This window comes from Oncorhynchus nerka, linkage group LG1, assembly GCF_034236695.1.
Source record: "Oncorhynchus nerka isolate Pitt River linkage group LG1, Oner_Uvic_2.0, whole genome shotgun sequence".
NCBI classification, from domain to species: Eukaryota; Metazoa; Chordata; class Actinopteri; order Salmoniformes; family Salmonidae; genus Oncorhynchus; species Oncorhynchus nerka.
Window position 1 is genome coordinate 14,406,024 of NC_088396.1, and position 13,769 is coordinate 14,419,792.

Here is a 13,769-nt window from a genome sequence, read left to right on the forward strand (position 1 = left end):
CTGATAGGAAACGGGAATTCGGGAATTCTCTACAACAAAATGCACAACGCTGGATCTTAAGTGTGATGTTCGAATAACATTTACAAACAAATTGATATAAATTGTACATTTAAATCCTCACTTGGGAGTATAACAATCACTTGTGACGTACAGTGCTTTGCAACCAACAACTTGGCTGATTTGGTGCTTGTTCACTAGGACGATCCTAACTGAAACATCCTCCCTCGTAAACAAGCTACGCAAACCAGCCAATAAGATGCCATGTTGAGTAGGTGAAGGCAAGACAAAACTAAAACCAAAAACCCATTGGCTTAACAATAAAGTGGCAAGGGGAATCACCAATATATACAATTAGGTAAACTAGATATCTATTCATGATAGTACACAGACCACTAGATACACAATGTTGCATTTTTAAAAGGGATAAATGATAGATCAGCTAATTGCATGACCATAGAAAGACTGGGTAAAGTTAGGGATGGAGTTTGACACTACAGCTTCGACGAACAGAGACAGACCTGTCATCTGATAGTCAGTCTAATTGAGGTGCTTAAGTCTGTGCTTGACTTAGGAAGCCTATCACAGACGTTGAAACCTGTTTCACTAAGTTTGAACTGATGTTCTTGAGAAATCAGCTACAAATGTATAATGTTTGAGGGAGGGAGTGGCTTGCACTCAAATACACATTTTCTTCAGTTTTGAAAATTGTAATAAAAAAAAAATCATCAGTCTTTGAAACAAATAATCATCAGAATTGTGTTACTATTGTACAACATTTCCATGTGATTATTGCATAGTATTTCTGGTCCAACAAGAATATTGCAAATATAATTTATGTGGTTCCAGCTTCAGTATATATTGTCTCTCCCTGTTTCAGCATCACGTCAGAAAACTGGAGATGAGAAGAGGCGGGTTTACTTTGAAAGGGGGCAGTCCTTAGCCGAGTATTTTATTTTATTCAAAACCAACTGAACTGAGAACTTTTCACCGTGTCCATCAGTTTACGAAAAAGGGTTCACCCATTCAAGTGTGAAAGTTTACCCAACGGTTGAGAGAACAGCAAAATGGCCCCAATATCCATCAAACGCATTTTAATCAGTGAAAGTGTTGACCCTTGTTGTAAGAAGATCCTGCAAGAAAATGGAATCCAAGTTACAGAGAAGCAAAATATGAGTAAGGATGACTTGATTGCGGAGATCAAGGTAAGAGTTTACATATTTTTTTTCTAATTTGCATGAATTCCACGTAATAAACATTTAAGGCATGACGTGCATTTTTGTTCCACGATGTCTTTCTAAAATGTGAAAAAAAATTACAGTTGCTATCAAATGTATAATATGGAAAAAAGTATGTCGCGTTTGGTCATTGGTTTAATAACCTCATCAAAAGTCCCTCTGGGGGGGAAAAACCCCGAAGATTTCTGCGTTTCAGACAACTGGATTTTATTTTGCGGATGATTTACAGCCGTTGCAGTTTAGTGGATTCTTGCATGTGCGATCTTGTCCTCCTCTCTTTGGTGTCGCGCTATAGTGTAGTACAGCCTTCTTGGAAATATGATGCAACTGCACCAAGTATTTACTGATTTATATAGTTTATAAACACTATAGAATTACATTTAGACTGGGGCTTTCTTCCCGTTCTACCTCGTACTTTCAAAATGTAGACTATATATAGTTTGATCAATCACACCAGAGACGACTCATCTCATATTTAGCTTGTTTTCCTCATGACATCATGTGATGCCAAATCAATAACGAATGTTTGATTAATGCAAAAATTCCAACTATATAAGCTCATTCCTTATCTCATCAAATTACTCCAATGAACAAATAGATAATTTTGTCATGCACTGGCATCACTATGCATATCATCTTTTTTTCCTTTACTATCCAACTCCAGGACTATGATGGCCTGGTGGTTCGATCAGCAACAAAGGTGACAGCTGATGTCATCAACGCTGCTGGTAACCTCAAAATCATTGGCAGAGCTGGGACAGGCGTTGACAATGTGGATGTGGATGCTGCCACTATAAAGGGCATAATTGTCATGAAGTAAGTTTGCAAAATAATAGTGTCATTCGTTAAGTCGTTGATATATCCGTGTATCGTTTTAAGGAAACTCCTACAGTTGAAGTCAGAAGTTTACATGCACCTTAGCCAAACATATTTAAAGTACATTTTTCACAATTTCTGACATTTAATCCTAGTAATAATTCCCTGCCTTAGGTCAGTTAGGATCACCACTTCATTTTCAGAATGTGAAATGTCAAGAATAATAGTAGAGTGATTTATTTCAGCTTTGATTTCTTTCATCACATTCCCAATGGGTCAGAAGTTTACATACACTCAATTAGTATTTGGTAGCATTGCCTTTAAATTGTTTCACTTGGGTCAAATTTTTCGGGTAACCTTCCACAAGCTTCCCACAATAAGTTGGGTGAATTTTGTCCCATTCCTCCTGACAGAGCTGGTGTAACCGAGTCAGGCTTGTAGGCCTCCTTGCTCGCACACACTTTTTCAGTTCTGCCCACAAATTTTCTATATGATTTAAGTCAGGGCTTTGTGATGGCCATTCTAATACCTTGACATTGCTGTCCTTAAGCCATTTTGACACAACTTTGGAAGTATGCTTGGGGTCATTGTCCATTTGGAAGACCCATTTGCGACCAAGCTTTAACTTCTTGACTGAAGCCTTGAGATGTTGTTTCAATATATCAACATAATTTTCCTACCTCATGATGCCATCTATTTTGTAAAGTGCACCAGTCATTTTTGCAGCAAAGCACCCCCACATGATGCTGCCACCCCTGTGCTTGACGGTTGGGATGGTTAACTTCGGCTTGCAAGCCTCTCCCTTTTTCCTCCAAACATAACGATGGTCATTATGGCCAAACCATGTGCAGTTGCAAACAGTAGTCTATCTTTTTTTATGGTGGTTTTGGAGCAGTGGCTTCTTCCTTGCTGTGCGGCATTTCAGGTTATGTCGATATAGGACTTGTTTTACTGTGGATATAGATACTTTTGTACCCGTTTCCTCCAGCATCTTCACAAGGTCCTTTGCTTTTGTTCTGGGATTGATTTGTACTTTTCACACCAAAGCACGTTCATCTCTAGGAGACAGAATGCGTCTCCTTCCTGAGCGGAATTACGGCTGCGTGGTCCCATGGTGTTTATACTTGCGTACTATTGTTTGTACAGATTAACGTGGTACCTTCAGACATTTGGAAATTGCTCCCAAGGATGAACCAGACTTGTGGAGGTCTACAATTATTTTTCTGAGGTCTTGGTGGATTTATTTGGATTATCCCATGATGTCAAGCAAAGAGGCATAGAGTTTGAAGGTAGGCCTTGAAATACATCCACAGGCACACCTCCAATTGACTCATGTTATGTCAATTAGCCTATCAGAATCTTCTAAAGCCATGACATAATTTTCTGGAATTTTCCAAGCTGTTTAAAGGCACAGTCAACTTAGTGTATGTGAACTTCTGACTCACTGGAATTGTGATATGGTGAATTATAAGTGAAATAATCTGTGTAAACAATTGTTGGAAAAATTACTTGTCATGCACAAAGTAGATGTCCTAACCTACTTGCCAAAACTATAGTTTGTTAACAAAAATGTGTGGAGTGGTTGAAAAATGAATTTTAATGACTAAGTGTATGTAAACTTCTGACTTCAACTATATGTCTAAATCAAATCAACACAGATCAGTCTTTTCCCTGAATATTAGACTATTGTATGTGTCATTACCCTCTTCTAGCACACCAAGTGGCAACACCATCAGTGCTGCAGAGCTGACATGCACCCTGTTGATGAGCCTCTCAAGGTAAGACACTACAACAGATGATACAGAATACCTCTCGGGCCTAGCTCATGGTATTGGTTAGACACTGCTTTGCACTATACACCCCCATCTGTCCTTTTCATCCTACTTTTACAGGAAGGTTTGATATAACTTAATTCAAAACCATTCCCTTCCTAGACATGTGCCCCAAGCAGCCATGTCCATGAAAGCAGGGAACTGGGATCGTAAAAAGGTGAAGAGTATTTTGGCTTCCCTTTTATTTTGACACACAAAGCAATTACTCTCACGTGGTCTGCCCCAGTGTCCATCCAATCATCAATAATTCAATCTGATTTGTAAATCTATGGTGTCTCAAACTCTTCAGGGAACTGGGTCAAAGTTGTGTTAATGATTTTTTCAGTTCATGGGCACAGAGCTGTACGGCAAAATACTTGGAATAGTTGGACTTGGAAGAATTGGAAAGGAAGTCGCCACCAGAATGCAGTCCTTTGGCATGAAGGTTGGTTCATAATCCTCTGAAAAGTAAAACGATCTTTAAAAGCTGCCTACTGTAGCACGATCGTGGTAACTGAATTTGCTTTCGACAGACCATCGGCTATGATCCAATCACCCCTCCTGAGGTGACTGCTACCTGGGGGGTCGAGCAGATGTCCCTGGAGCAGCTGTGGCCCCAGTGTGATTACATCACTGTCCACACTCCCCTCATGCCTTCAACAGCTGGTGAGTTTTATAGAGGTGGCATGGTTGTGGTACTGGAGGGTATAAAGTGATTAGATCGATTATCAAACAAAAAAAACATTATTTTCCACCTGAGGTTAAATTGTTGTTTCTCCTAGGACTACTGAATGACACGTCATTTGCCAAGTGCAAGAAAGGTGTAAAGGTCGTGAACTGTGCACGCGGGGGCATCATCGATGAGGATGCTCTCCTCAGAGCTTTGGAGTCTAGACAGTGTGGAGGGGCTGGCCTCGATGTTTTTGTCGAGGCAAGAATACCACGTCACATCGTTTTTAAAACAAACCACAGAAAGTTGGTTGCAATTTCAGTTTAATCCACCAGAAAAGACAATTATTACAACAAATACTATGGTTAAACTCAAAATATACTAATTAATAGAAAAAAATACATTTATTTTGGGAATCAAAAAAAGGTATAATCTTTGTAAATTATATCATAAATAGGACTGTTGGAGTTATGTCACACATGCAGCTAACAAAAATATATATGAAATGTCTGCTCTATCCAAAATTACAACCAACTCATTGGAGCATTACCGCAAAAGTGTTAGAGGGAGAAAGTAAGGAACTTGTCTGTGCATTAAAGATATAATAACAATAATAACAATGCACAAACAGGTTTAGACATTTTTGAAAATGTATAAAAAATAACAACTGAATTATCACATTTGACATAAGTATTCAGACCCTTTACTCAGTACAAATCCAAGTCAAATTGATTGGTCACATACACATGTTTAGAGCAGGGTGTAGAGAAATACTTATGTTTCTACCTCAGACATTGCAGTAACATCGAACAAGTAATGTCTAAAAATGTCACAACATATATCCAATACACTCAAATCTAAGTAAAGGAATGGAATTAAGAATATATAAAATATATGAACGAGCAATGTCAGAGCGGCATAGACTAAGATATAATAGAATACAGTATATACATAAGAGATGAATGATGCAAAATATGTAAACATTATTAAAGTGACTAGTGTTCCATTTATTAAAGTGGCCAGTGATTTTCAAGTCTATGTATATAGTCAGCAGCCTCTAATGTGCTAGTGAAGGCTGTTTAACAGTGTGATGGCCTTGAGATAGAAGCTGTTTTTCAGTCTCTGTCCGATGCACCTGCACTGACCTCGCCTTCTTGATGATAGCAGGGTGAACTGGCAGTGGCTTGTGTGGTTGTTGTCCTTGATCAGCTTTTTGGCCTTCCTGCGACATCGGGTATTGTAGGTGTCCTGGTGGGCAAGTAGTTTGCCCGCGGTGATTAATTGGGCAGACCTCTGGAGAGCCCTGAGGTTGCGGGCTGTGCAGTTGCTGTACCAGGTGGTGATCCAGCCCTACAGGATGCTCTCAATTGTGCATCTGTAAGAGATTGTGAGGGTTTTAGGTGCCAAGCAACAAAACAAATCAGCCTCCTGAGGTTGAAGAGTGTGTGGATGGACCATTTCAGTTTGTCAGCGATGTGTACGTCGAGGAACTTGAAGCTTTCCACTTTATCCACTGCGGTACCGTTGATGTGGATGGGGGGTGCTCCCTCCGCTGTTTCCTGTAGTCCATGATCATCTCCTTTGTTTTATTGACGTTGAAGAAGATTATTTTCCTGGCACCACACTCCCAGAGCCCTCACCTCCTTTTGTAGGCTGTTTCGTCGTTGTTGGTAATCAAGCATACTACTGTTGTGTCGTCTGCAAACTTGATGATTGAGCTGGAGGCCTGCTTGGCCAAGCAGTCATAGGAGAACAGGGAGCACAGGAGGGGGCTGAGCACGCACCCTTGTGGGGCCCCAGTGTTGAGGATCAGCAAAGTGAAGATGTGGTTTCCTACCTTCACCACCTGGGGGTGGCCCTTTAGTAGTGGTTTCTTTGCAGCAATTTGACCATGAAGATGTGTCTGTTATTCAGGATAGGAGTCCCTCTTCTGAACAGTTGATGTTGACTGATCATAAGGTGAATGTCTGTTAAGTCTTGAACTCTGTGACTTAAATGTAAATGTAAATGTAAAACATTTATTTGGGATACAATTTCTAAGGCTGGTAACTCTAATGGACTTATCCTCTGCAGCAGAGGTAACTATGATGGTTTTTGCAACTGCACTTAAACTTTCAAAATTCTTGAAATTGTCCATATTGACTGACCTTAATGTCTTAATGATGGACTGTTGTTTTTCGTTGCTTATTTGAGTTTTTCTTGCCATAATATGGACCATGTTACAACACAACTGATTGGCTCAAACGCATTAAGAAGGAAAGAAATTCCACAAATTTAGTTTTAACAAGGCACACCTGTTAATTTAAATGCATTCCAGGTAACTACCTCATGAAGGTGGTTGAGAGAATGCCAAGTGTGCAAACCTGTCTTCAAGGCAAAGGCTGGTTACTTTGAGGAATATAAAATATATTTTGATTTGTTTAATACTTTTGGTTACTACATGATTCCATATGTGTTGTTTCATAGGTTTGATGTCTTCACTATTATTCTACAAGGTAGAAAATAGTAAAAAATAAAGAAAAACCCTTGAATGAGTAGGTGTGTCCAAACTTTTGACTGGTTCTGTATATGGGGATACAACCATCCCAGCTCTGCAGATTTCAGTAGATAATTTGTTTTGGGACTGTCCCACCTGTAGATTATTTTTGATTGTAAGTTCAAGAATGGCTGAAGAAATGCAACATTTACCTGAAGCTAACTCTGCAAATAGCAATGCTAGGTGATTCGAAAAGTCATAGTTAATCGATTTAATAACACTCAGCAAAAATGATCTTTAATTTACAATCTGTAGAAACTATGAGGACAAGGTTCAGAACTTTTGTGAAACAGGAGAGTTGAACAATATATGGCAAATAGAAATCAAAACCGGATGGTCTACATAGATGGATGGGACTAAAAACAAACAAGATAACTAAACCAAAATATACTGTCTGTAAAATGTATATAGTATGTATACGCTGGAAGTAGAAGTCAAAGTGCTGTTGACCATTAGTTTACTCCAATTAGGGAGGAGGGTTTGGGGGAAAATAACAAAGAAAAAATATATTTACACTGCCGTTCAAAAGTTTTGGGTCACTTAGAAATTTCCTTGGTTTTGATAAAAGCACTTTTTTTTTGTCCATTAAAATAACATAAAATTGATCACAAATACAGTGTAGACATTGTTAATGTTGTAAATGACTATTGTAGCTGGAAACGGCTGGAATTTAATGGAATATCTACATAAGCTTACAGAGGCCCATTATCAGCAACCATCACTTTTGTTAGCTAATCCAAGTTGATCATTTTAAAAGGTTAATTGATCATTAGAAAACCCTTTTGTGGTTATGTTAGCACAGCTGAAAACGGCTGTGCTGATTTATTAAAGAAGCAATAAAACTGTCCTTTAGACTAGTTGACTATCTGTAGCATCAGCATTTGTGGGTTCGATTACAGGCTCAAAATGGCCAGAAACAAAGAACTGTCTTCTGAAACTCATCAGTCTATTCGTGTTCTGAGAATTGAAGGCTATTCCATGCGAGAAATTGCCAAGAAACTGAAGATTTCGTACAGCGCTGTGTACTACTCCCTTCACAGAACAGCGCAAACTGGCCCTAACCAGAATAGAAAGAGGAGTGGAAGGCCCCGGGGAACAACTGAGGCGACTCCGAGATGCTGGCCTTCTAGGCAGAGTTCCTCTGTCCAGTGTCTGTGTTCTTTTGCCCATCTTAATCTTTTCTTTTTATTGGCCAGTCTGAGATGTGTCTTTTTCTTTGCAACTCTGCCGAGAAGGCCAACCTCTTCACTGTCGACGGACAAAAAATTTGCTTTTCGTTCAAAAACAAGAATTTCTAAGTGACCCCAAACGGTAGTGTATAATATTTATTTACAAAATATATCCATATTTATTTACAAAAATATATGGGAGATTGGAAATTATACAGACAATTACATTGATAGAAGCCACAATATATCTGCAATATTAAATCTAATTTACCCACTAAAAAATAATCACGTTGTATTAATTTATTTTATTTTACTTGTCTTCCCTTCAATATTGCCAGTCTCACTTACATCATGGCATTACATTCGTTCTCAGGAACCCCCAAAGAACCGTGCCCTGGTGAACCATCCCAATGTGATTAGCAGTCCTCACCTGGGTGCCAGTACAAAGGAGGCCCAGGCACGCTGTGGACAGGACATCGCTCTGCAGATTGTGGACATGGTGATGGGCAAGAGCTTGGTTGGAGCAGTGAGTTATTCTCTCCTATTACAGTCAAGAAAATGCCTATAGGTGCCTGACTCTAATAGGTTTTTTTCTTTGATTGTTTCAGTGTTGCTTATGGTGAGAAACTGTTCCCTTCAGACCTTGAAACGTTCACGAATTGAATGTGTTCGTAACAATGTAACACAAAATGTAACCCTCAAGGTTGTTCACAAAGGATTCTAATGATAGTTTTGTTGCAAGAATGTATCTTCAATTATTGAGTCATACTTTGCAATAATGTTAAAATCAAATCGCATTTTATTTGACACATGCTTCGTAAACAGGTGTAGACTACCCGTGAAATGCTTTCTTACGGATCCTTCCCAACAATGCAGAGAAAAAGTGGGAAATAATATAAAAATAATAACACATGGAATAAATACACAATAAGCAACGAAAACTTGTCTATATACACAGACTTAGTACTGGTACTCCATGTGCAGGGGTACAAGGTAAGTGAGGTAGATATGTACATGTAGGTAGGGATAAAGTGACTAGGCAACAGGATAGATAATAAACAGTAGCAGAAGCATGTGATGAGTCAAAAGAGGTAGTGCAAAAGGGGTCAATGCAGACAGTCCGAGAAGGTTTTTGGTGAACTATTTAGCAGTCTTATGGCTTGGGGGTAGAAGCTGTTCAGGGTCCGGTTGGTTGTTTGGTTAGTTCGTTTTACACATGAAGTGTAGTAAAACCGGTTGGGCAAAAACAATGCATCTCAATGCAATAGAGCTTCTTGATACACTTTTCGGTCCTCATTCCAAATTATAAACCGGGTGGTTCGAGCACTGAATACCGATTGGCTGAAAGCCGTGGTATATTTAAGTGAAAATGCCTGAGAAGCGGGTGTTTGGAGGACATTAGGACAGGTGTTGTTAGGCCCAAGGCGAAGACCGTGCCAATATATCCCCCAAACAGCCGTTTCGAAGGCATTATCACTTTTATATACCACGGGTTACCAACATATTCAAATAATGATTCATATATTCATTAAAAATGTTATTTTGATGAATTTATTCATACAATTTCATCATTCCACAAGGTATAGTCCTGACACAAATCTAGGGTTGCTACCCAAGCCTGCTGATCTTTATATCTATCGGTTCTGTTGCCAGAGATGCGACCCAGTCGTTTAGTCTTTTTGTTCTGTATCTATGGAAGCGACCCAGTCGTTCGTTCTAAATGTTATATTGCCATACTGACTGGCAACGTTCTTATCCCTTGCTTGCTAGCTAGCCAAATACGGCAGGTAGCCTAGTGGTTAGAGTAGGGGTGGACAAACTTTTTGGCTCGGGGGCCACATCAGGATTTTGAAATTCAACAGAGGGCTGCATTTTTTGGGGGACCAATTGTTTGCAAAAATCCATTTGCGGGGACCTCCCGAGTGGGGCAGTGGTCTAAGGCATCACTACAGACCCGGGTTCGATCCCATGCTGTGTCACAGCTGGCCGTGACTGGGGGACCCATGACCCACAATTGGCCAAGCGTCGTCCGGGTTAGGAGAGGGTTTGGCGGGCCGGGCGCATGCACGCTGACACGGTCGCCAGGTGTACTGTGTTTCCTCCGACACATTGGTGTGGCTGGCTTCCAGGTGAAGCGGGCATTGTTTCAAGAAGCAGCGCGGCTTGGATGGGTCGTGTTTCGGAGGACTCTCGACCTTCACCTCTCCCGAGTCCATACGGGAGTTGCAGCAATGGGACAAGACTGTAACTGCCAAATGGATACCAATTTTTTTTTTTGTGTGTCTCGCGTGCCAGATTGAAGTGCCCAGCAGGCCAGACAACTGACTTGGTATTCCCCTTTCCCTAACTCAGTCATGTCAAACAGTGTTCCCAGAATAACAACAAAGTAACTGCATTTGCAGTTGTATAAGCTGTTTTCTAGTGACATTTATTTGGATACATCCAATGAGCTAATGAGGCGAGAATTCACCTGGCATAGAAGTGCTCTCTCGTTAGGACACTGTTCAGAAGAGCTAGCCAATAGCACATCTAACATAATCTCTCCAAACTGAAGCTGGAAAGACAGCAAACTAGCTGCACTTTGTTTTACGTGTGTGTGTGTACATACAGTACCAGACAAAAGTTTGGACACCTACTCATTCCAGGGTTTTTCTTTATTTTTACTTTTTCAAAACTTTTAAATAACACACATTGAATCATGTAGTGACCAGAAAAGTGTTTGAGATGTGTTGGACCACAGAGTGAAGGAAAAACAGCCAACAAGTGCTCAGCATATGTGGGAACTCCTTCAAGACTGTTGGAAAAGCATTCCAGGTGAAGCTGGTTGAGAGAATACTAAAAGTGTGCAAAGCTGTCATCAAGGCAAAGGGTAGCTACTTTGAAGAATCTCAAATATAAAATATATTTTGCATTGTTTAACGCTTTTTTTTGGTTACTACATGATTTAATAGTTTTGATGTATTCTCTATTATTCTACAATGTAGAAAACGGTCCAAATAAAGAAAAACCCTTGAATGAGTAGGTGTTCTAACCAGTTGTGTGACCGTGTGTGTGTGTATATATATATATATATATATGCTGATTCATGATTTCGACTCACTGAGAAAAGCTGCCTGCCTGTCTCATCCCGACTCCCAACACGTTCATTAATATACGACAGCTGGAGATCGAATTTGACTATTGAAACAATGTTGTGGGCTCCACTTGTTTCCGAACATTGAAAAGCTTACTTACGGGCCCTTCTCAACAATGCAGAGAGAAAGAAAATAGAGACATAATAGAAAAGTAAAACACGTAATAATAAATGCACAACGAGTAACAATAACTTAGCTATATACCAGTACCGTGTCGATGTGCAGGGGTCCGAGGTGGATCGGTTCATGTAACTAGGAATAAACCGTAGCAGCAGCGTATGTGATGAGTTAAAAAAAAAAAAAGTTTATGCAAAAAGGGTCAATGTAGATAGTCTGGGTAGCTATATGGTTAGATATTTAAATAACCTTTTAGCAGTCTTATGTCTGCGGGTAGAAGATTTTCAGGGTCCTGTTGGTTCCAGACTTGGTGAATCGGTACCGCTTTCTGTGTCGTAGCAGAGAACAGTCTGTGACTTGGGTGGCTGGAGTCTGACCAATTTTAGGGCCTTCCTCGGACACTGCCTGGTATAGAAGACCTGGATGGCACCTGGTATAGAAGCTTCTGTAGCACCTTGCGGTCGGATGCTAAGCAGTTGTCATACCAAGCGGTGATGTAACCCGTCAAGATGCTCTCAATGGTGCAGATGTAACCTATCAAAAAAAGTAATACATGTTGTGCAATTTGGTGTGTGCAGGTGAATGCCCAGGTTTTGGCAAGCACATTCACCCCCGAGTCTCACCAGTGGATCAAACTTGGAGAGGCCATAGGAGCTGCCCTGAAATCATGCACCACCTCTAAACAACCCTTCAGCCAAGTCCAAATCATAACTCAAGGTAAGCACTGCCAGGCATTAGACTGTGTCCTAATATCATTCAGTTGCTTAATTTTCTCTGAAACTGCTGATTAGGCTTGATAGATGAAAAGATGTGTTAACATTACACGACCACTGTTCTCAGATCAGTGATCATAGGGTAAAGGAGACGATTGATGCCATTTTTGGATGCCATTTTTGGATGCCATTCAAGCACACATGTATTAGTGGAAGATGTGGTTGTGCTTTGGTTTGTCTACCCCTAGTGGTATAATGGTGTAAATCACGAAAGTGTGGGCTCTCTGGCCATGCAAACTGAACATGGTCTGTTGTTTTTATCACAACCTAGGAGACTGCTTGAAAGATTCCTCCGCTTACATGACCTCAGCAGTAATGGTTGGATTACTTAGTGATGGGTCCCAGAGCTGCCCCAACCTGGTCAATTCACTGACCCTGGCCAAGGAATCTGGAATCACGGTAAAATGGCCACCATTGACACTTGGCTAAAGGTCATATTTTATTAATGACCTATCTTGTGTAATATAAATAAATAGTCTTATTTGAGATGGATGACATTCTTTTTTAAATCTCAGGTAACCAGAAACCACAGTGAGGGTCTGACTCAAGGTGCATGTGAGGTGGAGATCTCTGTCAATGGCTCTAGCTACAGAGCTACTGGTTCAGTACAGGGAGGAGTACCAGTCTTGTTGGAGCTGAATCGTAGCGTGTTCCGACAGCCGGTCTCTCTCACTGGCAACCTGCTGTTCTTCAAGGCCGTGGCGTCTCCTCCGCTCCTGCCCTCTGTGACTGGTGATAAAGCTATTTTTCACATTGTAACCTCACTATTGACTAAATTGAGCCATTCTTCTGTCTATTCAGCACAAGATTAGCAAGGCATACCGCCTTATTTGACATAATCAAACTTGAATAATTTCTCTTTTCAGTCTGCATTCTTAACTCTTTACTTGTTCCGCCTTTTACCATCAGGATGTGCTGACACCAAGCTAGCACTTGACAGCAAAGCTTGCAAGATGAGCAGAATAACTGACCCGTATTTGACCTTGATTGTCTCCCACTATTTCCTCAGGTTTGCTGGCCACGGCGGGAGTGGAAATGGAGTCATTCAGTGCCCCTGCAGCTCGTAGTGGAGATCAGTGGTATTGTGTGGGGTTATCCTCTCTCTTGGTGGACCTTGGTGCCTTAAAACCTTTAGTGAAAGCCGCAGCACAGGTCTCTGTGTAAATGGCAGTGAGAGCATATTGTTACAATGCTGAAGGACCAGTAGAGCGTTCCAGTCTAAAAATCGAACCACTGAAGATTTTAGTAATCTAAATGGTTTCTTTTTGGCCTTTTTTAGCATTTAAATACTTACTTTACAACATGTAGAAAGTATTTGTTTTATTTAACATTACACATCTAGAAAAAATACTAAAAATGTTCTATTGTAGAGATGCTGACTGTGTAGAATTTAATAAATACCTGTTACATTATTACAATTGTTTTATATTTTCTTGTATTCTCTACTTGCCGATTTTGCTAAATTTTCTCAATGTCAACACACCAGTAGGAAGGTAACTGAAATGGGA

The 13,769-nt window shown here is 40.3% G+C and overlaps 1 protein-coding gene across 1 annotated transcript; it reads left to right on the forward strand.

Annotated features, from left to right (window-relative positions):
• The first annotated feature begins 909 nt into the window (after positions 1–909).
• On the forward strand, positions 910–13,673 carry LOC115101008 (D-3-phosphoglycerate dehydrogenase-like). The gene is made up of 12 exons (XM_029620192.2): positions 910–1,202; positions 1,900–2,051; positions 3,764–3,829; positions 3,986–4,040; positions 4,209–4,307; positions 4,396–4,528; positions 4,645–4,793; positions 8,611–8,763; positions 12,067–12,205; positions 12,533–12,660; positions 12,777–12,993; positions 13,271–13,673. The coding sequence occupies exons 1-12, from the start codon at positions 1,065–1,067 to the stop codon at positions 13,423–13,425; spliced, it is 1,584 nt and encodes a 527-aa protein (XP_029476052.1). The 5' UTR covers positions 910–1,064; the 3' UTR covers positions 13,426–13,673.
• Positions 13,674–13,769: the final 96 nt, after the last annotated feature.